Raw genomic sequence first — 26,472 nt, 5'->3', positions numbered from 1 at the left:
GTTCTAGAATGAGATTCTAAAAAAGATCACTTAGAATACGTCCAAAAAATTACATCTTAAAAATGCCGAGACAGTCTAGAAACTCATTTAAATGGAAACATCTGTATTAATCCCACAACAAGTACTTGGTCCAGGTGAGCTGTACTCTCACAGCTGATTTGGCATGATCCCATGTGAGTTTCTTACACACGATACGATGATTTTTATCTTTTATCTTTGACACTGAATGGCACATAAACAAAATGTGGTGACATTTAAAGCTGACAGAACTAAGGCAACACTATGTACTCTTCATTGGTTTGTGTATGTGTAAATAAAGTATCGGCTGTATCATCGAAAAAATAAACTATCTGAAAAATAAGACTTGAAAACTGCAAGTAGCTTTTAAAGGTGATTATTATGCTCATATCACTTTGTATTAGTTCATGGTTAAAATTAATATATTCCAGTTTGCTGTGTAGTAATTTATGAGAAATATTATATATAGTATTACAATAATTATCTTTTGATCAATAAGTAATTTATATACTAAATTCTACATTAGATATTCTAAGAATAGTGCTACGGTTCTCTGACAGTGATTGCTTCTCTTGCTGCTGTCGGAGTTATGTGGAATTACATGTGACACAAGAAGATAACTGAAGATTGTTTTTTTACATGTTTTCTGTACTTCTGAGAACTTGGAGAAACAGTTGAGGCTTGTGGTCTGTATGTTGTTCTGAAAGAGCTTTATTGAATGCCCTGTGAGTACACCTGAAGCACTGAACAGATTTTTAAGCAACAGTATGAATTCTGCCTACCTATTCAGCATTATACCAGATAATCCAGGGTGAAGAAATCTTAATACTCTATCCAAAAGCATTAAAGACTGAGTGAAATTACTGTAATTGTCTATTTTTCAATCTGACAGTTGGAGAGAGATTACAGGTATGTATCAGATACATCATTACAGTCAATTACACTATTAACTGAAGCAAAACTTTTATAGTATTTCTATGCAGTAAAAATGTCAATCTTTTTTCCCTCTTCTTTCATTTTCTCTCAATTGTTTCTTCAACTGATGGTCTTCAGAAAATGCTGTAGAAACTGCCTTAACTGTGACACGCCAACTTTCTGGTTTTGTTCGTTTTGCCCTTACTAAGGTAGCTCATGAGTTGACTATCTGTATATGTTGGTTTGAGTAATTATGTTATTTATTCGTTATTTATTTATATTAATTATGAAGATTGATATTATTTGATCGCAGATACTCTAATGCGCTTTTTTTGTCTCCCCTGCCTGCCATTTCACTGTGCGTTTTAGAAGATCTTTTTTTTCTAAAGGGATCTGCTAAAAAGGTTTTAACTTTTATACCTAGAATAACACACGATCTTAACCATTTTATTCTGTGCAACTGACAGCTCTTACTTTTAGATGCAATCTCTTTTTCTACACACATTATTTTCTTAACTGTTAGCTATTTATAGAGTGCTTCGATAGAACTGTTTCAACTGTATAATTATTTACTATTCAAATAAAATATTTTCAAATTCAAGCGTGCCCCTGCTGCCTCCTGCTTCTCCCTGCCGGACTGGCCCTGGGGGGCGGGGTGGGGGGGGACGGACAGACACACATACCTGGGGGCTGGGGCCAGGCTCTGGGCTTCAGCTGGCAGGGTGCCCCGCTGGGCACCAGCCTGCTCTGCACCTTTGGATGAGATTAATTAGAAGGGAATTAAAGTGGGGAGAAGAGCAGGGCAAGGTGTGTGTCTGCTCCTGGGGGATGGCTGCCGGGGCGGCTGTCCCACGCCGCGGGCACTGGCTGTGGGCTGGAGCCGGAGCCCTGCTCTGTGCCTTCCCTGCAGGGTGTTGCAGGGAAAACAAGGAGGGGGAGCGCCTTTGAAGGGAAAGTGGAAAACTTGGAGAAATCCTCGCCCGTGAGAGAATGTGCTGCTTGATTGGGTGGCTTTCCCTTGTGCTCGCCACTCTGAGCTGAGGTTAAGGTGCTCCATAGAAAAGTTGCGTCCTATTTTCACTGTGAACTGTGGAGGCTGGTGTGAGGAAGGTGAAGCTTTTACGTTCCTCATTTCAAGGTTAGAGCCTGATCCTGTCTGGTCCCACTCTGCCCTGTTGTGGGATTTCTGCAGTATCCTTCAGTAGCGACAGGTTTTTGGCAAGCCAGGTGTGCTAGGACTCCCCTCTGGAAAGGGGGAAGATGCCAATGCGTGAAAAAACTCACGGGGCAGTGAGTGGGGCGAAGCGCCCTGGTTCACCCCATGAGGGGGGCAATGGCTGCGTCCCACAGCTTGCGTCTGCATGTGGGAATTGCACAGGTTTGATCAAAAAGCAGTTTCTTAATATTTTTAGTGAAAATTATTATAATATCAAGTGTAAGTGAGGAAGAGGTATGCAGGGTCAGTGAAACCCCTTCTCAGGTGTCGCAGTGCAGCTGTGCCATCTCTCCCTCTGCCCTCAGGAGAAGCCCCGGAGCCAGCCTCACGGCATGCAGATCTGCTTGGCAACCTCGAATGCACATACCTTGTCCCCTAATGGCATGTTAAGGGCCGAGTCTGGGCTAAGAGGTCTCGGTGTGGGTGTTTTGGCACACTCTGTCTTGGGGACGATAATGCCTTTGAGACTTTTGCTCACTAGAAGAGGTTTCCAACGTGGTTTCCTGCTGTGTTCACCAACCTAAAGGCCCTTTGAGACACGGCTGCTTTGCCGTGGGAAAGGCAGGTGACCTTCTGGAGCTTCACGCAGGGAAGCTTCCCAGGAAATACCGGAATCCTTTTTTGATATAGAAAAGCTGCTAGAAAAATAAAATCAGTCAAGAGAAAGATTTTTTTGTTTCTTGTTCAGTCACGCTAAAAGGTACCAGAGCCAGTATGCTCCTGCTGCCTCAGTTCCTAGGAAACCCACTTGGATTTACCAGGACTGATTTCGGGTCTAGGCAAAGCTGTGGTTGTAGCTGTAAATTGATACACTGAGCAAGAGAACATGGCCTGAGAGATACCGGCAGCAAAACATGCTTGGTGAGAAGTGTGGTTTTGCTTTTCCTGGTTTCCCTGGCCTTGGAAAGCCCCAGCTCCCGGGCTGTCACAAGCCAGTGTGTCGCAGCTGTCTGTGGGCCTGGCAAGCCAGCCTCTGCACTCGCACAAAGCAGGAGCTCCTGGAGGGGAGTTTGCCAATGCATGTGGTGGTCCTTGGGCCACTGGACACCGTTCCCAGATCAATGCCCAGTGCATCCTTTGATGAGGCCTATCCACACCCTCACAGCAGCGCCCTGGCTGAAATCTTTGCTCTCAGCCTGTGGCACCAACCGGCCATGAAACAACTGCTTCATGTCGGTATCGATTTCCCAGTAGTCAAGTAAATTCATGCCTGTCGCCGTAGGAGTCAGATAACATCTGTTGGGGTCAGGAGAATTTCCCAGGTTTGTAGGGAACTGTCAGGGTAGTCATCATCACCCCCACTTTTGCATCTTGTGCTGTCAGGAGCACACGTTGCAGTGGAAAATGAGATTAGCGGAGGCTTGTATTTTGGGGAGGTGAATCTGGAGTACTTTGGAAACTGGGCTCTGTTCACAAACACCCTGTGAAACAGGGGGATCGCTTTTGGCATCGCTGGGCTGCTGCAGCCTTGGCAGAGCGAGCTGCTGGGCCGCTCGGCCAGCATCCCTCCTCTCCTTGGCCCCGGGAATGCAGGTGTTGCCATTTCAGTGCCATGCTCTTGCCATCCGGCAGCGCAGGCCGGCCAGCGCTGTGCAAACAAAGCCTCCTGCTGTCAGCTAACAAATCAATTTGCTGATGACTCTCAGTGCATCCAGCAGGAACAGGTTTGGGCACCACAACTGGCGTGCAGGTACAGAGGCTGCTAGCTCTCTGTGCACATGGCCCAAGATGTTTGCCCGGTTTGCAAACCTCTGGAGCCTTTCTCCTCTCTGAGCACACAAAGAGCTGAACACATGGTCTGAAACGGGTTGTTTGCAAACTGAAAGGAATCAGGGAGATTAATGACAGGAACCTTCAGGGTCCTGAAAAATGCAGCTCGCACACCATCACCGAACTGCGGGTGCAGAGCTTAGTGAGAGGCTGGGAAGAGCTTTCCCGGTTGGCGCTGTCACCGCCAGCGCTGCTGCTAGCAGAGGAATGGTCTCAGCGAGGTCTCACTGGTGCTGCTTCTCGAATGTCATTTTTTAGCAATTTTTTGATATCAGCAACATGGTTACTAGGTGCATCCATTGGCTGTCTCACTTGGAGCACTCCCGGAGAGATGCCACTGGGCACAGCCGGAGTTTCTGGGGACTGGCTCTGTGTGCGGCCGTGCAGCAGCCTGACCTCGCCAAACCTCTTCTGGTCTGACTCCTGGGAGATGTCCCAGGGGCCGGGGCAAGCACAGAAGTGGGCTGGGGATGGGGTTTTGCTTGGGATTTCAGACCTTTTCTGTACACCAACCTGTTTAAAAACCTGTGTTGCTTTTTAATGAGCTGGCAGGTGGGAAAACAACCCAAAGCATTTCTGCCCATCCACCCCAGTGGGGTGATGTGGGGTGCTGCAGGGTGAAGTGGGGTGCTGAGGGGTGCCGTGAAGTGCTTGTGGGATGCTGTGGGGTGCTGGTGCCGACACACCTCCTGTCCCATTGCCTGCCTGCAAGGGTGCTGGGTGCTGGCAGGGCTGCTGCAGCTGCATGGTAGAGCAAGTTCCTTGGGGGCACCCAGTCACCTCCCCTTGGTGAAGGCCCAGGGTGCCTGGGCTGCCTGCATTTTGCATGTGGTGTTCGAACATCTCAAATCCTGCCATGCAAATAAAAAGCCTCATTACGGCTTTAAATAGTTTTAATTAAATTTCATTTATAATATGCATAACAAAGGTCTGCCTCATGGAAACATTGGATATGTTAATCAGCGAGATGGACACGCCAAGTGTGGCCTTCCATTGCACAGGGCTGTCCTACAGATAAAGGCGTCAGGGCAAAAAAAAGTCATCTTTAATCTCAGTGCATGGCTGAAAACATATGTAGTGTCTAAGCAAAGGCACAAACATCCCGGTAATATTCTGACCCCAGGTTCTGATTTTGCCATTGTCATCAGTACAGGCAGAGAGAGACTGAAAAGGGGCAGAGATGGGCGCTGCGGCCGCGGCGGGGTGGTGGCACGGCTGCGGAGAGGTGGCCCTGCACCAGCGGAGGGAAGCTGGCACTCTTCAGAATACGTCCTACTGTTACGGTAACCTAGACATTATTTTTAACAGTTCTCTGCCAGCTCCAGTTTAATCACCTGTTACTTTTGGAAAAGAATCACTATTTTAAGATGATAATAAAGCCCCCTTGCAGCTTTGAAGGGGAGGAAGCATAAAGCTCAGCTGGTTCCCTTCCTTGGCTCCTGTGCTCTACGTGCCTGAGGACTGCGGTCGTTTTAGACAAACTTAATTTTTTAAACCTTATCTCATGTGATGGGGAAGTTGATTTATAGAAGGTGTTTTAAAGCAGAGCAAAGGCTCTGCCTGAGCTGCTCTGTGCTCTGGAGAGGGCTCAGCCCAGGCTCCTGACCGGGCTTGGATGCCTGTTCCAGCTGTGGCAGCAGCTGGGGGGAGAAGAGACACTGGTCAGCTTCATCTCAGAGAGGGGGCTGTTACTTCTCAGAATAAGGAACCAGGTTATCATTTTGTTTGCTAATTTTACAGTTTTTCATATGTAAATCACATGTACTGCAATAACTTCAAAGATAAAAACAGAGGAGAACACCATACAGCTGCCATGGGGTGCTGACCCAGGACGTTTAGGTTTAGTTACCTGTGCGCACACACTTGCACACGACATCTAGAATTTATTATGCATAATAGATTATAATTCTACATAAACTAAATATAAAAATTATATTCCTTTTACATCAGTGTATTTTATATAGATTATCTATATAAGTGTACTTTATAATATGTAGTACAGTGTAATATATTAGACATATATCAGTGTAATAGCATTATATACATATTATTACACAAGATATATAATAGAGAACATATATAATATATACTATGATATTACAGTAGAAATTATGACATATGTATATTAGAAATTCCATACTGTGTATTATATAATGCATATTGTAATACATTATATATAGTACATAATACATAGGCATTATATATCATCATCGATACATTATCCATATTCATGTACTGAGATAATATTGTCTTAGGTAATTTTTTATTAGCTTTGCAGCCATAATTTGTATATTACAGAGTCTGCACTATATAAGGCACTGTTGTGTATGTACATGTATACATACCTGTATAGGTATATGCATAGGTCCACATATGTATGCATACATAGCATATATATATTTTATATGCATGTTATGCGTAATCTCTAATCTACACTGTTATATACTGCATTGAACATAGTGCATTGAATAGGATGTATATATATGCATTACGCAATATATAGTATGTCTTGTGGATTCATTATATAATCTATTATATATTATTCATGCATTGCTGAGATTATTTGTATAATTTTCTTATATAAATTTTAAAATTAAATATACTACATATACATTATACATACTATATTATAGTTTATATAGTAATGTTATAGTTTATATAGCAATGTGCACATGTATCTGGTTATATTATAATATATAGTTATAATAACTATACATTATAATATAATAATATTATATATTATAATAGTATATATAGAATATATACTATATATGTGTATATATACACATATGCTGTATATATGTAACCTACAATCCATATTTTGATAAATAATAACAAATATATAATGAATATTAATATCATTAGCAAATATTAATGCATTGATAATATACAATATATAGTGCATCTATAGTATCATATACTGTATATTATTTAATGTATATGACTTGATATACATTATATAATAATAGATTATATAGATCATAGATTATGTATATCATGCTTATTATAATATACTAAATACAGATTATATCCAGGTATATTTAATACCTATACTATATCTAATATATATGTGTAGATATACATAAAATATTATATATATTATTAGATATACTACAGCATATAATAAATATAACATGATATACATAATATATAATGATTGTATAATTATATAATCTAGAACATACTAATAGATATAGCAGTAAGATAATACATATAAAAATGTTAAACATTCTTATGTATAAATTTATTTTAGTTTTTAATGTGGGCCTGTCTGTGGCCATTTTCTGCTCAGTGCCGGTGGCTGGTGGGGCTGATGGTGCTGGGGGTGACTCTCCCCCACGCTGTGCCTGGCTGCAAGGGGTCCGCACTCCCCATGTCCTACCTGTGCCCACCCACGCCTGCTCAGTGGCGGGGGCCGCTCCATGTGCCCCTCTGGTTTGGGGTACGGGCCCTGGGGGGGGACTGGGCGCAAAGAACCTGGTTTGGAGAGCGGCCTGTGGAGGGGTTGGGGCTGGGGACCCTGGGGGTCGGTCGCCCCGGCACCACGGCAGCCCGGTGCCTATCTGCTGGTGGGGGGCATGTGGGGTACACACGTTTGCATGAACACTCGTCCCCTGGATGCACACCTCAAATAATGATGCAAATTAAATTGGAAGGCACAATTAATGCCCAGGAAATTATCTGGCTTTCTCCAGTGCGATGCAGCCACTGCAGGCCAGTGCCGGGCACCCCCCGGCCATGGAGCCATCAGCCAGGGCTGCAGGGTGGGGAATGTGGAGGGGAGGGTGCAGCCACCCCACCTCTCACAATTCCTGAACCCTGCTCGGGGGGAAACAGCTGGTTCCTGGCAGCTCATGAAGCACCACACAAGGGGTCGGTGCTGGGCATGGGACAGGGCTCTTAGGAAAGCTGGGAAGGAGCTGGGTTCCCAATGCCTGGTGAGTGTGTGAAGTCAGATTCAGGGCTTTAGCTGGAGCCTTCGCGATTAATTCTCCCTTTCTGACTAAAGCACCTGAAAGCAAATTAAGAGTGAACTTTGTCGGCTCTTTTCAGTGAAGGAACAGACATTTCCAAGCGTCTTTTCCCTCTGGCGAATAATCCCCTCGCAGTCCCACTGGCATTAACGTGTAAGCACCCCTGACATAATTACGACCAAGAGCACAGAGCCCCTTTCATTTTCTTAAGTAATGTCTCCACAGAGTAGAAAAATCACCATTAGAAACAGACTGGTTGTAACGCTCACGCAAGTGGCTCAGCACTACAGCGTTATGTGCGGCTTGGGAAGGGAAGCCCCATCCTCCTGCATTTCTTGCGGTGTACCTAAATAACATTTTCTGGGGTTTTATAATTGTCTGTAATTATTATTAGCAAACTGCTGCAAGCCCCTTCAGTGGTGGCCGCAGCGAATGCCGGTGTTGTGTGGGCTCTCACTCGGGAGCGCTGGACCAGGAGCAGCTTGGCAGAATTCAGCTCAACAAACCCATTGAGGCTTTCCCGTCTAACCCGCAGCCGGTGGCAGCGTGCCCTGGGGAGGCTGAGGCTGTCCCGGGGAGGTACCACCTCACCCCCAGAGGTGGCTGGGAGCTGCGGGGGTGCAAACAGCATTGCTGAGGTTCTGCGCCCCCCCCAAATGAAGAAGGCAAATGCGAGGTGTGAATTTATGGGGTACCCTTGTTTCCATCATGGTGTGGCATTAAGGTCAGGCGGAAGGCGAGCCTGAGGCTGGCCTTGCTGGTTACGCATGCGGGCGCCGTCCTGGGCATGCTGTGGAGGGGCGAACCCTGCGCCGGTGGCACCGTGTGACCGCTTCACTGACGCCCACTTTTACAGACCCGTCCCCCCTGCATCCGAGCCTGACCCTCGCCCTGGGGTACCACGGACGCAGTGCCCACCCCGCACTTTCTTACTAGTCTTCCAAGAATTTTGTTGTGAGCTAAGGTTTATTAGGTTTGTAAGGGGTAACAGAACAGCTTTGTTATCCAGTTCATAGTACAAAACCACAGCTGAATTTTTACAAATTAATATTTTTAGCTTTTTGACATCAGTAAAATACTATTTTCATCGGTGTTTTAATTCTTCCCTGAATTAGAGATGCATATTGCTCTAACGAGAAAAGTCTTCTCTTATTTCAGAAGAATGCCTTTGAAATTATTTCAGACCATTTACTGGCTAAGAACAAGACAGCTTCACCTATCAAGTCCTGAAAATAAAATAAATTAAAACACACATTTTATTTTCTAATTTCCTTTTACCAACACACAATCAGTAGAAAGCAAAACCAAGACGTGAGGCAGAAAATCAAAATGGCAGTCAAACCCCCTCACACCTGAGGCTCCTTCCTGGCAGGAGGGCTGGTGGCCCATGCTGGGCTCCTGCTTGGTGCCACCAGCTCCAGCATCTGCCCTGGGCAGCCGGGGCGCCTGACAGCACCCTCGGGGCGAAGAACCCGCGACACAGAGCCCACAATAAAGTGTGGAGCTACCTCAGTGTTACTGGCAATATTTATAAAATACTGTCGCGTATTTAGAGGGAGGCCACAGGGCTGGATGCCGACATGCAGACAGACGTTCACGTTAACACCTAAGGAGAAGTGCAAAAAAAAAAAATAGTGGCTCAATGGTGCATTTTGCTTCACCGGAACCCAAATTCCCTTCACTTAAACCACATCACATTAAGTTCAGAGGGGTGCATTTGAATGCCAAGTAGCAAAACAAACAAAACCAGAACAAAAAGCAACAACACACCCAGACCTGGTGACGGTTAGGAGGGCTGGAGGGGTCTGACACAACACTTGCAGACACCAACGTTCAAAACATCAAAAAAAGAAAGCTAACACAGTATTATTCACTTTACAGTCATCTCCTCTCCTCAGGCTGGCGCACGGGAGAGCTGGGGCAGCTGAGGCCAAGCGGGGTGCCCAGCCCTGGCCCCAGCCGCAGTCACTGGGCGGCAGTGTGGAGTGTGTCACAAGTCCCGTCACGATGGTGGAGCATCGACGGATTTCTGCCTTCAGCCTGGCCTTCCTTGCTCATGCCCAGTGGTTGCAGGGTGTCTCCCACATTTTGTTTTTATAATACAGGTTTCTTTAACTATAAAAAGTTACCATCCCTAGAAAGCTATGATACATGTAGACTGAAATACATTTCCTAGCGAAAATACAAGATTTGCTTACTACAGAAAGTGCCTGGAGGACACTGCATGTCCTCAGAAGCCTTCACGTTTATTTTGTTCTAACTAGAGATGTGTCAGGTTGCAGAGTGTTGCCCCGATGTTGTGGCAAGGTGAGTGGTTACCTAAGAGGTGTACTGCTCGATCATTCAAACGGTGGTGAGGAGGTGCCGCGGCACATGTGTAGCACTTGGCTCTTCAAAAAAGGAACTTGGTTATTTTTATTTTTCTAGTGAGTAACGGACAGTATGCAGCCATTATGTGCACTATTGCAAACCACACAGCAATCCCAAAGCCAGTGCTGAGAAAGAGGGTTTCTGTCCAAAATAAATGCAAAGACGCGAAGGTACGTGGCTGAACCCAGAGGGCGCAGCATTTGCTAACCAATACCTCACGCCTGCACTGGCTGTGGCTGCCCCAGCAATTGCAGCTCTGCTATGGGAAACGTTGGGTGGGCACTGAGGGGAGGTGCTGGGTCCTCTGCTCTGCTGCACCTGCATGACCCAGCGGCAGCTGGAGCAGCTTCAGCCTCAGGATTTCACGCTGTATGTAATGATATATGGCCTAGAACAAGCTACACCACAATCAGTTTTGGTCCAGGTGCTGCCACTCCATGAAACTGGCAGTACCCTCCTGAACTGCAGGTCAGTGACCTCTTTGAGGATTGCTAATGCTTAGCTACATGCACAAAACTGGTGCTGGATGGCCACGGACAGCAGAAGGGGAGCAGAGGTTGACACATACTGGAAACCCACTCCATCACTGACCTGTGCTCCAGAGGAGGGGAACATTCATTATGTGGCTAGTCCTATGAAAACCTCTATTTAGACAAAATTCCCTAGTACACAATTAAGTGTTGACCGGAACGACTAAAAGCAATGCTCTAATGTTACATTAAATAACTGGTTTCAGTACTGGTTCATGTCCTCTTGCTGTGGCACCAGGTGCTGGGAGAGAAGCGCATGCTGCTGTCAGCCCGGTGCCACGCCAGCAGTGAGAAGTCCCACCGCCTTCGGCCTCTTTGTGACGAAACGACCGAGTGAAACGCGTGATGATAAAGCAGATGGTGTCTGATCATCGGGCACGTCTCAATACAACAGCTGAAGTTCTACTGAGCAAACCCCTTGCCCATCCCCTTCAACACGTGTTCACCCAAAACTGCAAGTTCTAGAGAGGCAGTAAATAATTTATCTATTTTAGGGTCTCTTGGGTTCCCGTGGCCAGAGTTCTGCTCCTGCAGCACCTCAGTTGGAAGACTTGCTGAGAGCGCTGGCGGAGCGGCGAAGCTTCCCCGAGACTCTGCTCTTCGAGGCACGTGGTAACGTGGGCGAGGTCTGGTCTAGCTCTATTCCTATGGCGACAGTAAGGTCAGCGCTTGCACTTGTGGTGAGGCAGCCTGGAAAACAGAACAGGCAGAGAAAAAATAACATCAGGAAAAGAAACAGCCTGCCTGTCTTTGCATCAGAACTGCTGGGCAAAACACAGCCCCTCTCCACCTCCTCTTCCAAATTAATCTTGGGTATTGCTCAGGTGGACAGTTATAGCAGACATTTGGCCCTGGCAGGTGAGGAACCACCATACTGTGCTTTCCTGGGGAAATGAGGAACTTCTCTTTGCTAACTTCCAGCAGAAGCGAGGGGCGGCCAGGCTGTGAGCGGCTGGCAGCACCCAGGTGAGAGCTCCTTGGCAGCAAGCAACCCCCCACGGGCTGGCAGCAGCCCTGCTCACTCAAAGCTTCGACAAAACCCACAGGCCGAAACTCAAAAAAATGTTTCCTTCAAGTGTGTGTTTTGTAAAGTTATTTTTTGGTGTCACTAAATGGCTCTTCTGCATCTAATCTACTGCAGAGAGTTGGAAACAAGTTTCCATAAAGTGAATGCCTTCATGAAAAACTACCTGGAAGGTGTCTTAGCCTCTGTTTGAAAAAAAAAAAAAAAAAAAGAAATCTCAATTTTTTCTAATTAGTTCCACTACTTAAAGAGAACACTAAGACCCATCATTATTGGTGCACTCACAGCCACCACTCAAGAACTTTATCTGTGAGCTGGGGATCCTGGGTGGCTGCAGTGGTGTTTATGCTTTGTTGTTCAACAACATTGTTACACCTCAGTTATTCCCCACAGGTGATGACAGCTAGAGGCCAGGACTAAACAGGTGTCTGAAGGAGAGCAGATGAGGTTCCACCTATTAAATGAAGAAGTAACTGAATGAGCAAAGATGCGTGTGTGAGCCCTGCCCTTCCCCTGTGTGGCTGGAATGGTGCTTGGAGGAATACAAACACATGCTGCAACCCAGCCCTTCTCTTGCTGTTGGGGTTCTGACCCCTGTGCATGTCATTTCATCAGCTCCCTCAGCATGCAGTATTTTTAAACCATGTTAGAATTCTCCAAGTCTTAACACAAAGGTTTTGGTTAGGGGTGGGTCAGAGGCGCAGCCTTGCACCAGGTGCTCGTGGGGAGGAGGGAGAAAGGCCGAGCCCATACTGAAGGCCAGGGCCGGTCTCAGCAGCCATGTGACCACCTCTGAACTCCAAACTGATAGTTGTGTTTTGCAGCACAAACCTAGTTCCGATTCAACAATAAGCTCTATTTTCAGGCTGCAACTTTATTTGCTGTTATGTGACTGATGCTTACTCCCTTCAACTTTATTAGCCCAAGTGGCCCTCAAACATGCGGCAAATGCACCAAAATGCGGCCGGCGCCTTGGCTGAAGCTGCTGCTGGTTGAGCTGCGCAGTGGGCCATGGTGAGCAGGGACAACGATGCTCACGACCAGGGCGATCCTTGCCCTTGTGAAAGGTGTTGGGGAATTTTTGTGGTTCAGTATGGTGGGCAGGATGACTGCAGGCAAGGCCTCAGGCACGGGGCTCTGTGGGCAGTAAAGGGCCTGTGACTCGATTTACCTTCTGAGGACAAAGACCCAAGTTGACTCAACTGCACTTTCAACACGCAGCTCGAGTGATTCGGGGTATTTTAAACCTCAGGCCAAACACTAAGACCTATCTCACCCCACCACTAGGAACTGCAGCAGCCCCACTCTGTGCACTTCAACAGCTTGCAGCAATCCCGTTACTTCTCAGGAATAATGCTCGGAAACTCCACGGAGTTTGCTGGGCACAGGCAGCATCGCATTCTGTTTCCTCACTACAAGGGTTAAAACTTTGTCCTCATGCTTTGGCTAACTCTAGTTATTTTAGTGACTCAAAGCAATGAAGGAAACAACACTGAGGTCCCGCTGCAGCTAACCCAAAGTACCTCCTCTGAAATCCCTGAGAGGGTTTGCAAACCAGCGTTTGCATTTCAAAGACAACCTTTACTTACCAGATTTATCCTTCGAGACAATTGACTGAAGGGGAGATATCACATTAAAAAAAAAAAGGTGAAAAATGTGACTTAGCGTGTGAAGGCATTTTCTGTGAAAAATGTGGAGCTGTCAGTTTTGAATTAAAAACAAAACCTGTGGTGCTGTTTGCTGGGAGAAAAGTGTGGGGGAGGGAAGGGCTGTGAGGGAGGTGTCGTACTTTACATTCCTGCAGTTAAGCAGAATGGCAGATGGTCAAAATAATACAGTTTTCACCAAATGGACAAGCTCAAGCAATATTCATGCAAGCGCTGAACAATGCATCGCCTGCGCATATGAAAAGCTGGGCGGCTGCAGCAGGCGGGGGTGCGGGCAAGGGACACCTCGCTCCGGGAGCACCCACAGCATCCGCTCGCCTCGGGAGCCGGCACATTCCTTCAGTCACAACTTTCTTCTGGCAAGTCCTTAGCTATGCAATCAACCTTGAAGTTCCCCCGAAACTGCCTTGATTGATAGGGAGACGGCAGCTGCAGAGTGAGCAAGTAATAACCACAAAAGATAAAGGCTTTCATACAAATATTATAATTCCACTTGCAAGCTGTCTGGCACGAACTCTAATTACTTGGCCGTCTTGCAAGGGGAGCCTGCAACTTTGCTCAGAGACAAGGCTCCGCTCACTCGGCTGCACTAGGGAGGGAAGCCGGCCTGCGTGCGCCCGCTGGCACGTGCCTGGGAAAATCAGCATTGTCTCTGTATTGATGTTAAGATGCTTGTGAGCGGCTTAGTTTTTCAGTGATATGGAGGAGGTGTTTTTTTTCTCTCTTGCTGTGTTTGCTTCAGAGGGTGCACAGGCAACGTGAAATTTCTAAGTTATAAAAACCAAGGGGGAGCTCCGCAATGGTGTAGTAAACAAAAGATAAAAGAAAATAAAAAATTCTGACTCACAGGTGGACCAGCGGAGTGCTTAAAATTTACAACTTGGCAAATGTGAAATTTTGCTGCCCTGATCCCATCCCATGGTGTCCCGGCCACAAACACACAGGCAAACAGGCCCAACCATGCCCCAAAGGCTTCCCCCCAGCAGGTACCAGTGGCAGCCGTACCCAGCGGCAGCCCAGGGGAGCAGGAGCTGCCTGGGTGGGCACCCATGGAGCTCGGTGTGCCAGCAGCGCAGGAGATGGGGCTGTGGCGACAGGGACAGGCAGAGACAGACCCAGAGAGCCCCAGAGCCGCCGCGGCCACGTGCTGAGCACAGGAGGAGGAGGAGAAGGAGGAGAAGGAGAAGGAGGAGAGCTGTTAGTGATGGAGCACAACACCAGCAGCAGCAGGGCCTTTGGGAAGCATCGCTCTTACCTGCGGCAATTACCGTAACGAGACCATTACATATTCTAATCTAAAGGAAGAGAACACAAAATCATATAAATACAGGAACAGCACACCCGTTGCGCTCGTGTGAAGGTCAGGCCGGGGGGGGTCACAGCAAAATCAGCACACGGTGGGCTCCAGTTGTAAGGACAGCTCCCCATAGAAAGTTCACCCCAACACCCTTAGGGACCTGGAGAGAAATGGGTACCCACAGGTTTTCCTTGCCCCTCTCAGGCTGTTGACTGAAAAAAACAGAGGGAGGAAATGTTGGCAAAAATTGGAATGAATAATCATCTCCCTTCAGCTTTTGCCAAACTTGCTGATATGGTACCATAAGACTTCAGCTATGGTTCCAACACTTTCAGTGGTCATGTAATTTCAAAGGGGGTAAAACTGGAGGCTTCACAGAGACCTAAACTACTATTTCACTGTAGGCAGGTTAAAACACCCAGAAAGTGAACAACATCACATCGCTGGGACACATAAACTTCCCACGTGCACGTGCACAACCACACCCTGGGCAGTCGTACGCCTGCAAGCAAATGAGACGAACGTGAATGATGGATCAGGAGCCTCCACGGTCTCTTACAGGTATGAATGCTTTATGGTGATGAAGGCTTAAGCTTTTAAAAACTTTAAATTTAAAAATTCAGTTAGTAATGCAGATAAAAATACACTTTAAACAAATCTTTTGGAAAGCCAGAGGTAGTTTATTTTGGTTTAAATCTATGGAACAAAACAAACCTGTTTTGTCATACACCACCAGGGCATGTGCTCTAGGAAAAAAAAAGATCTTTTAGCAATTTTTCTTTCCCTTTTGAAGCAGATGAACATTCCTGAAAGCAAAATAACTCCCTCTCCCCACCCTTCAGCATATACACAAGCACAGAAATACTGGCACTGATAATGGTGAAACATCTTCTTGGAGTTCCTATGGAGAAAACAGGCAGGACCTCTGCCAGGACAAGAGCCACAGAGCACTGTTGTCATGCAGCTGAACTACCGGGGGGTCCCACTCCTCACCACAAAACCGGCTGAACCCTCAGGGACACCGCATGCAGAAAACTGAAACTTCTCAGTTAGCTCCCTCACAAGTGCAGTAACATTAGAGGATTCTTCCTTCCCCTCAAACCGACCACGCCTCAGAAGGCCACAGTATTTCTGTGGTTGAAAATCAGCTTTACAAGTTGACAGTATGTTCAGCAACAGCATTTAATGAGTACAGCAGGTACCTCACAGGGCTTTACAAGATACGGGATTCTTACTGATGTGCTACAAAGCTGCTGAGTTTGCTTTTAAGAACTACAACAACAAAAAGGGTGTAATTTGTGTATTACAATGCTACTGAAAATTTCATGAAGAAGACAGCGCCTCACTGCTGCGGAAATTTCCCACACAAATTATTTGATGAAGCCAGGCGGTAGGCTACTGCTATTCCTCCTGTGTCTTCCCTTCCCTTACCTCCATCCTCACGTGCAAGCAGGAACATCCTTCAAGGCTTTAACCACGCACATGTTTAGGGACTACTACAGATTCCTGAAATTAGGTTCTTTTTTTTTGAGGGGATCTGTGCAGAATTATTCTGTGCTGTCTCTGAAGCCAGGCACTGCTCTAGACCCAAACGTTTTTAGGGAGGGGCAAGTGAAATCTAACAAACTCCTCCTTGAGTGTGGCTGCAGTCACCCACCCTCCTCTCAGCACACAGTGGAAAAGCAGCAGCCTGCAGCGTCCTGACAGCATTTTCCTTTTCCCTTACTGCTCCCGCTAACCTGGGAGAAACTGATCTGACAAGCTAAGCACAAGGCTACTGCGCTTACTTGGTAAACGTTTCTACTGTATGAGAAAAAGACAAAAAAGGTCGGTCTTAATGTATAACCCTCGTACGTAAAAATGGATTACAATGTCATGTGTGATCATTAAGGATTCTGAAGCTTTATACTTGAGGAGACCCACAAAGTTTTCACACAGGCTGTGACATATCTTCCCCCCACCCCCCCTCAATTAACCTATGAGCTACGACAGGACTGTGGAAATGTTTCACAGTAATGTGAAGGTAATAAAATTCCAGAAAGAATCATAGCAGTAAATCCACTTAGCATTTTGACATGCTTTCCACTCACAAGGACAGCCTGAAAAATACAATATAAGCAGCATCCTGAGCCTACATGTTCAGAGGAGTTTATTTTGAAGAACTCATCATTAAATAAAGCAGTGGCTGTGTTCATGCAAAAGCACACATGTTCAGTGGCCTGAAATGCAGATATAACATCCAACTGCATTAAGGATGCAGGAGATCAAGTAATCAGAACTGCATTTACACCACGTGGCCCTTTGGTGAGTTGTCATGTTTGGTATGAGCTGTTAAAATATTTTATATTTTGTTACAAGTGACAGCTGTTTTAAAGCTGCACGAGCTCCTTCATTTATCTGATGTCCTTGAGCAGAACCCCAAAGGCGGTGTGGTTCGACCTCGGCAGTGACTGAGGGGATCCCCTGGAAGAGCAGCTGGGCAGCGGTGCGAAACCCTTGTCAGATTTGGAGAGTCTTTCTATCAGCTGAGCTTACAGAGTCCCTTTTCCTCCCAAACCCATGGAAACACAGAAGAAAGGAGGTTGGAGCTGACTGTGTCAAGCCAGTGCCAGCAGCAGAGCCTCAGGCCAGAGGGGGATGAAGGCCACTAGCTGGAAGGTGGGGGGGGACAGTGGAGGTCAGGCTGTGCTTGCAGGGCCCCCAGAAGTCAGAGGCAGCTTTTGTACTGGCTTCCCCTGACCAGATCAGACCCTAAGCAAGGCGCTGCAACAGCCAAAACATTGGTAAATGAGAGTTTGCTCCACTGTTTGGTTATGAAAAATAAAAAAAGTAGTACCTTGGAAAGCTGTAACAGAAGCAGGAAGAATAATCTGAAACTACAGGTTAATCAAGGGCAGAAACAAGCACTCCCAGCTCCCAGCACAGGTGGTGAGTGCTTGACACCATCACATACCCAACCTTGATGGTTTTAGAGATTGGGAAATAAACCCTGAACGTACACATCAAAGTTCTAATAGTCCTGACTTGGAGCAGCCACTAATCAGTTCTGCACTGGTCTGCCAGCCAGAGGGACCACAGCAAGTGTTAGTGGTTGCCCCTCCACTGCACACGCCGTACAACACGCAGCGCAGCCGCCAACCCCCGCCCAAAGCCCGCGGCAGCAGGACGGCACTGCGCGGGCTCTACCGCCGCCGTGGCCGCAGGGCCCACATGTGTCAGCACGGAGGAGAAATGCAAAGGGGCCACATTGCCTAGAGCCTTCTCGCGAGCCGACAGCTCGAGCAGCTGGAGCTGTCACCCAGCAGAAGAGAAAGACCCGTCAAGCTAATATTTTTTACCATCCCAGCGCTGATTGCAAGGGAGGAAGCCTTCCCTCACCATCTCCCCTCCTGGAGATCATAGCTGGGAGAGCTCCCTCTGAGACAACCAATTAAATGGAAAAAAGAAAGGGCCCAGGCTCAGACCCCTGATGCTGCTGTCACACCCTGTAGATCCTGAGATTAGAGCGGGGTCGAGGGAGAAGCAACCCCAGTGCCTACACAGCCTCGGGGGACAGGTCCAGGTGGTGGGCAAAGGGAAAAACCATCCTGGCACCCAGAGCACTCTGCAACTGCTTTGCAGGGACCTGCAAAGTAAAGATGCAACCTCCTTACCATTCTGCACGGATTCATACACTTCTGAACCAGACCTGTTCAAGTCAGAGGAGCTATAAGGAGTACAGAGCTGATGCCACCTAATGATTCATGGTATTTATTATGACTTTGCCCTATTTAATAATAGACCATTTCTAACCTTTACAGGGATGTTAAGAATTTTACTAATTCAAGAAAGGATCTTTCATGAAGAAATGCAAACTATCATACTGTCAACATGCATAATCTTTGACTTTTTAAAAAGATAAAGGGTCTGACCAAGGCACAGTCTCATGGTGTATTAGGATGCAGGAGCTTCCTTTTTATTCCTTTGGCTATAACTACCAGGAAGGCGTTTAAACTCTTCAGTTTATGCTAAATGCATGAGTAGATTAATAAACTAAGGAAGACACCACAGCCTGGAAAAGATTTTCACTCACTGTCTGAGTCCAAAAGAAGAAAAAACAGTGTTTCTGGTTTCTAGTGTTAGTGTTTGTGTCTCTAACAAGTGCTCCTGGGGGAGGGAGGGATGCACTTCCACTCGGTCATTGCTTCATCGTTCAGCAAAATTATGGTTTTGTTTATAGCATCCACGTGTTGTCATAGAAATCATTGTGATTTCTCAGTTTTGCCATTAAAAGATCCATAAAGTGGATCAGAATCGCTGCGTCTTGTTATGTGAATACACTCAGGCAGGTTTCCCTAAGTGCTTTGGAAGGAAGGAAGGAGGTAATGCAAAATATGAAACGGATTTATTCTGGGCACCTCACTGAAAAGCATCTCTGGGGAGAAAGGGTAAATTTAGGGTTTCTGCACAACATCTTCATTTTCCTCCTTCACTAAAACAGGTAACTGCTTGATTCAGTTGAAAATTTCATTTGGCACCTTTTCACTCTCTGCCTTCACGCAGCTACCATGGGTGAAGAGACAATTTCTCCAAGTAGAAAAGGACCATCCGCCACTGGGCTCTGCCTCTTTGCGATGCTGGGATGCAGATGGAGCCTCAGCAAGTCCTCAGGTGAACTGGCAGATCCCGTGGAAGGAGCATGGCGATGGGCAACCCCCATATCTCTGAGCCAAGGGATTTGAGGCTGGCAGTGATGAAGATGGTTATGAAATCGCTGTTTCTGCTGACAAGTACAAGTTAGGAGTTAGGTGTGTGTGTCATCACGGTGCCGAAAGACACCCCAGTGCAGCGTCCAGTGGCACGTTCCTGTGGTGGTGAGGAAGCCCAGGCAGGAGGTAGCTCTGTGGCAGAGGGGCAGGAAAGCCACACACAGATCACTGATAACCAAGACCCTAGGGATAAGGAACACCTCCTGGACCTGCCTGTGCAGCTTCAGGATCCCTCTGAAGGCAGCCTGAGCAGCCGGCTGGGATGGGCTGCTAACCCAGCAGTGAAAGATGCTCAGTTTCCTGAAAATCAGCCCCAAGAACTACCTGGATTAAACAGAGAGGGGAAGCAGGCCAGGTCCCTGTACCTCCTCCCGAATACTCTTCACAGGGAAGGGATAAAAAAACCCAACAAACACCATGAGTCTTGCCTCCTTTGGTTACTTCTCCCACTCCTCTGCTCTACCTCCCTAAGCTTTTCTTCTTTGTTAACTCCCTGGACAACCTCTACGATTGCAACACCTGGCACCTATGATTGCACATTTTCCTTCTCACCTCCTGAGAACTAAGTTCACACAGACCTTATAATGAGCTTTGTGCTAAAGGCTTAACTTCCACATTTAAGGGCAATGCCTGTACTGGAAATGGAAGGATTCGGCACAGAGGTTCAAGCCCACGTCAAAGCGCTGCGTGTAGCTCTGCAGCAGCATCCCGGTCCGGCTGGTAACAATTGCCAGATGGTTTCGGCACCGCCTCTTCTTGCAGTGGAAACAGCTGAGCAGTGGGCTCCAAGCTGCCAGGGTAGTCTGGAATTTTCTAAGTCTCAGTTACTAGAAACTAATTTTTCAGTTTCAGGCAACGCTGTCATACTCATCAAATCCAACACTTGGCATGTGCTGCATATGCTGTAATATCATGGCACTGCTACTTATTTTCAGATGTGTATTTTTTTAATATTCAGCTCCATCCGACTTCCCTAAAAATATGCAAAAATATTATACAGAACCTGGAGAGACTTTTATTCCACCTAGTACACAGAACTGACAAAGCATCCTGCAGATTTTCAAGGAAAATGCACAGACAAAGAAGTAAAAAAAACCCGATAAAACCAAACCAAATCATTGCTCATTTACCATTAAAAAGAATATGTCTGCTTAAGACAACAGTTACTTCAGGTTTTGTCTCTGTCAAAAATATGTTTTAAAATTACATGGCCATTTGAAATACTCCTTTTGCTTTAAAGTGGGAAAGAAAAAGCTCAGCACCTAGCAAAAAGTGTTTTAAAATAAACCAAATCTTGTTTGTTGTACATTCAAGTATTTTCTACAAGAAATTTATGCATGTAAATGTCTGGAGACAAAAGAAAAGCATGTGTCACCTTTTCAACAAAAAGGCTGCAAAATCTCAGTTTTATGTAAATAAGCAGGCACAGCTTCCAAGGCTTTAAAACCAGGGAATGCTGAAAACGTCTATAGTTCCTCAACTCAAGTGTTGCTCCTGGGCAATGCTATAATATTCATTAAAGAATCCATTTATCAACAGATACCACATGTCAGAGTTTTCCAGCAGTTTTCCTGACACTCCACTGAAAATGATGCTTTAAAAAAATTAAAATGGAAAGCAATAATCCGAGATGCTTTTGCCTGCCATTTCATTCCACAATAGCTATTAGCAACTAAAGAAGCAAAGATTTACACTATATCCTTTCTGATAACGTCAAGCATTATGCTTTATTTTCCAAATCATTAGCATGCACAAGAATGACCTCATGGTGAACAGATGCACTTGGATATGGCAGTGATTAGATCAGTCCTCTCAGCAGTCAAGTGTGCCCATTTCAATTAACCCTTTGAAGCACTAACTGCAAGTCTGCGCTGCTGAAAAGCAGGTTTGTAGGTTCTCTTGAAAGTAGAAATCTACCCTTGTAACTATAAAACCCTCACATTAGAAATCTTTCTCTGGTGGAAAAGTTCTTCTTTTCCTTTCTAGAACACCTGACTACTTCCATTTTCTAAGGGTTAACATGATTCTGGCTTCTGATCTTAAATAAAAAGAACCCCAACAAATGCTTTTCAGTCAGCAGAGGTAATTAAAGTTGGAGCACTTCTGTATCTATTTGTGCCCGTTTTATTTTTACGATTTTTTTTTAAAGAACACACAAGTATTTTGTTGAATAACTATTTTTCTTTTTGGTTGAGGGGGCAAGAACAGAAAAAGACGCAGCTTAAGACCCCATCCTCTAAAATGAGAGAAATCTGCAGAGGGAAAGGATAAGAATAATTCAATAGTGCTGGATTACTAAGGATTTCCTGGGCTGACTCTCATACCCAGCCTAATTAAAATACAGCATGTAATGTACCAGTTTAGCAACAAAGGACTGTATTCTCATCTTTTGTTCCTAATCTGCACATCCCCTAAATGAGTTCAGGGATGTCCATTCTGCCTACCAGGCTGCATTTTCAACATTTAAGATATACAGGGCTATCTATGATGCATCTAGGGAGTTTAAGGCTCTACTTCTGAAAACAGCAAAGGAGGTCAATTGGATGATTTTCGTGCATAAAATGTAGCACCTGCAAGACTATTTGTGACACAGGACACTAAACCAGGGCACACTTCAAGAAACCCACATCCCATCTGAATCTAAGGAAAGCATCCCTAGAGGCAGTATCAGAAAACATAAAAGCATTTAGTTCAAATAAATAGATCATAGTTAATGATACACCAATAATGTGTGTCATTAACAGCTATGTATTTGATTTATTTAATGATCTTGATTTGCTTTTTATACTGTGTTAACTACTAAAACCAATCTTCTTTTTAATAAAATGTGCACTTACTCATTGACCCCTTCTATTGTGCACATGTATACACAGCAATGACAGGAGTACAAGTAGGTCGTATTAAGAATAAGATCAGAGGGGAATTAATCTTAAATTTACCTGAAAAGTTTAAGCTAGGCAGGGTTAGTAGTATCAGCTGGCTTGTTACCTGAGAAGGGGAAACACAGACCTGTGTCAGCTCCATACATTTACTGCTCCGTGATTAATTTTTCCTGTTTCAGAATAGAAATACCCCTTCTACACGAGGAAAAATGCCATCCATATTTCTTAAGCATCAGACAGCCGATCTTGCAGGCACAGGAAAGGTGAATGTAAGCTTGGAGGAGGTTTAACTGCCTGCGGCACTGGGTGGGGGGGACAGGCTGTGCGCTGGGAAATGCAGAGCTGCCACCGTTTACAGCCTCAGACCATCCTGCTTGCCCCTGGCTGTGCCCATGCCAACAGGGGAATTGCTGGCTCCAGCATAGTTTTTCATCCCTTTCTAATCATTAACAGGGATGAATAGATGGCTGCAAACTTACTCAAATTGCACCCGAGCTGGTTCGTTCTTTATTTCTGCGCGCTGCTGGTACATCTGTAGTACCCTGCCAATCTAACCCACAATAAACACGGCAACGGGTGAGGCTGAGGCAGGTCCGTACCCTGCTCGGCAATGAGGCTCCCTGCTCCTGGGATGGGGACTCACCCGAGCAGGCAACAGCAGCCGAGTTGCGAGGTTTACATTCAGCCTCCTTGCTGGCTGCCAGGATAGCGTTTGATGACAAACTGCAACAACTGATACAGCTCTGGGTAACATACAACTACATATGCAAGTAAGTCAGTAGGCAGCATGAGGAGACTCTCTGAAGCAAAGATTTTGACACCAGAAGTCATAACTGGCCTCCAGTTTCTTTGTGAGTGTGAAATAAATTCTGGCATTTGGAAGTTCAAAAATCAGGATCTGACTGTGGCAGGTTTTACTCTTAAAACAAAATAAAATTATGACATCAGAAAAACACATTCAGACACTAATGATTTAACAGTGTTCTGAAAAACTTAAGTTGATATTAAGAAGCATCTTAAATATTTTTGGCATACAAAATATATCGCAGGCTTTAGAAAGCATGACTACAGTATTATCAAATGAATCTGTCCTTGCTTGCTGAAATATATTTGTATATAATAAGATTACTGTGCGCTGTAAGAAGAACATGAAAATGAAATACAATTATGCATAGAGCAAAATATTTAAAATATATCAATGTATCTACATTTTTATTTGCTGATAAGTCAACAGATAAATGATTCAAAGTGCTAACAACACTGGGCATGAAATCTACATTTCTATTGAAACTGATAATTTTTTTGTCTCAGACTTTTGGCAGAGCGTATAAAAGAATTTAATTCACAGCTGTTCTACTTTTTAATGTAGAAAACATTAATCAAAGCTTTAAGTTATAAGCTTTTCTAATGTTGTTTAGTATTCCAGTTCAACAAAGATCAATAGAGGCCATCCCTGTGTTTCTTGACGCCTCTCCAGGAAGCAGAGGCGCGATTATGTAAATAGCACCGGTTCCCCTTTACTTCTGCCAGCTTGCTTATCTCCAAAGCCTTCTGCCTGCTGCTACTGGCGACCAATGCAGGGACATGCATATACCTCTTATCTCCTAACAAAGCTCTGAAAGCTCGAGGATTGGAGCCAGTAACGTTAAACAATGATGCACGGCTGATTTTATTTGTAAGTGATTTATTTTAGTAAATTTAATTTCTGCCTCCAATTTTTTCAGTTTAGATGGAAGATATTTGCTAACAAGTCAGGCTAAAGAGAAATAGAACAGATGTCCTGCAACATTTATACAGGTTTGAAATAATCTAGTAAACAATCCAAAAGAGTTGTGGGCAATAATTAGGAAGTGCCAGTTTCACCCTATGAGTGTAAAAAATGGATTAAAGAATCTTTGTTAAAGAGTCCAACACACTGTGACCATATACTTTTTGGAAGCTGGAAAAACAAATCCTAAGGTTACTAGAAATCTGCATTTCAGAGTCAAAGCTTCCTTTCAGGAGACATTTATTTAAACTCAATTAAAACAGCAAAGTAGCAGTGCACATCTTACTGACTGCACGCTAACTTAAAATCTCGATAGGGCACATAAGGAATAAAATCACTGTGTTCAGCATTTCGTTTTCATCTTTCAGTAGGGCTGATGAATAATGATCAACATTAATGTGTGTGTATATACATATACACATGGACACACGTATGTATATCCATCCATATATTAAAAGAACCCCAAACAAGTTCCGGGCCAGGTGTTGGAAGGGAGCCTGAAATTTGCTCATCTATATTTAAGGGAAATGTTAGCATACCGCACGCTGCTATGATTTTCTAACCAAACACAGTTCTTACATTTCTTTTGCATTAATCCCTGACCCTGGTATCTCAGCAGCATAATCCCCATTTAGCATTAGTAGCAACGGCTTCTACTGTGAGGAACTATTTTTCGATAAGTAAGCACCGATTCAGGCATAGCTTTTGAACAACATATTCCCAGCTCAGCAAGAAACCCACACTCCTGAATGAACCAGAGCACATTACTGAGAGAAAGTTCATTAACCTTGCTGGATTCGGGGGTTAACAGGATAGCTGAAGAAAGGAGCAGAGTGAATAGCTGTGATGCAAAACAAATTAAAATGAATGTCATCATTCCTTTTGATATTCATTAGTTGATTCAGGGGAAGAACGGTCGTCTTAAATTTGCAAGCATTTATCTACAAAAAACAGGTGTACATCTGCTGCTCAAGTGCTTCTTAGTGCTAAAGAGAAGAATAACGTGCAGAGACTCACCAGTTCCACCGAGGGAGTAGCTGGGAGAGGGAGAAAAGACCTGAGCAGCAAAATCCTCAAATGTCATTACTTCTTTATGGTTCTGGATTATTGCTTCGAGATACAGAGCTCTTTCCTCATAACTGCAATGACCAGGTTAAGGAAATGTGTGCGCAGAATTAAATGCTGTTACACAACGTCCAAAACACCAGCACTTCAGATCCGCAGCGACACTAACAAGGTTCTGTGTGAGCACGGAAAAGAGGGGACAAAAATTGCCTAGTGCTGCCTAACAGTTCTGAACGCTAGCAACAAGGAATGAACACATTTAATGGCTTGAAATTAAGGGTAATATCTTTTAGCTTCATGAATGAAAAGCAGTGGCTTAGTAGATCTGACAGATTGCTGAAGTTACTGAGGGCAGAAACAACCCCCCCCAGACTGCAGGCTTTTTAAAACTGAAACTCAACTTTTAACCGACAAGTTGTGGCATTACAGAAAGTTCCTGGTACACAATACTCCTATTACTAAGACCCTGTCAGACTAGAAAAGTGATTAGATTGGAGAAACAAGCTGCAGGACAGAGGAGAAAAAGCCCCACGTATTTATTTGATCACTGTATTCTTAAACGAAATTAACTGTAATAAACACAATTGCTGAAAGCGTGAAGTTTATATTTAAGGCAGGTGCTAGAAGGTGTAATCTTATGTATCCTAAATAAATGATGCACACTGGAAAAATTCACCCCCCAACTTGCATGCATTATAGTCTGCATAATGCAGACAACAAAGCAATCTAAAATCAAGACTATTGCCTTTTAATTAAAACTCGGCAACCTGGAACACACAGCATTCAAATGTGTAATCAAAAACCAGTCACCAATAAAACTTACAAGCGTAACAAGCTGAAGCAACTTTCCAGCTGTCTTAATAGGACCCCTGCTTGCGGCAGCTTTTCACAGCGGAGAAAGCAAATCTTTTCCTTTTGTGTGCAGCTTCTGTTTTCTCAGAAGGTGAATCATACACTTCCAATAACAGGATAACGTCTGAAACAAATCTACAATGGGCTGAAGAACCTCACGTATGACTTTATGAATTAACGCTCGCAGGAGCCAGTATGACATCTCATTCTCCGTTTCCTCATTTAAAACAAAAGTTTTCAGATTCTCATTGTGTTTCTGTTAGGGGGAAATGCATTCTAACTCTGTAAGACTGTTGTGTGAGAGCAAAGGCCAATTTAAATTTAGAAATTAGGAGCAGTGAGAATAACACCAGTGACAACACAATGCAGGTGCGGG

At 44.9% G+C, this 26,472-nt stretch overlaps 2 protein-coding genes across 2 annotated transcripts in view; one reads left to right on the top strand and one right to left on the bottom strand.

The window, feature by feature from the left end:
- CFAP61 (cilia and flagella associated protein 61) overlaps positions 1-11,130 on the top strand; it is a 122,840-nt gene extending 111,710 nt beyond the window's left edge. The window contains exon 27 of the mRNA XM_026844669.1: positions 11,032-11,130. Coding sequence (XP_026700470.1) covers positions 11,032-11,130 — 99 coding nt within the window. The remainder of the gene's footprint in view (positions 1-11,031) is intronic.
- Positions 8,841-26,472, bottom strand: part of RALGAPA2 (Ral GTPase activating protein catalytic alpha subunit 2) — a 127,676-nt gene continuing 110,044 nt past the window's right edge. Inside the window, exons 39-40 of the mRNA XM_026844668.1 lie at positions 25,197-25,318; positions 8,841-11,483 (exon numbers count right to left, since the gene is read on the bottom strand). Coding sequence (XP_026700469.1) covers positions 11,332-11,483; positions 25,197-25,318 — 274 coding nt within the window. The 3' untranslated portion in view covers positions 8,841-11,331. The remainder of the gene's footprint in view (positions 11,484-25,196; positions 25,319-26,472) is intronic.

Source organism: Athene cunicularia, assembly GCF_003259725.1.
Source record: "Athene cunicularia isolate RWA chromosome 3 unlocalized genomic scaffold, athCun1 chr3_part1, whole genome shotgun sequence".
NCBI classification, from domain to species: domain Eukaryota; kingdom Metazoa; phylum Chordata; class Aves; order Strigiformes; family Strigidae; genus Athene; species Athene cunicularia.
This window is presented reverse-complemented; position numbering and strand designations above follow the sequence as displayed.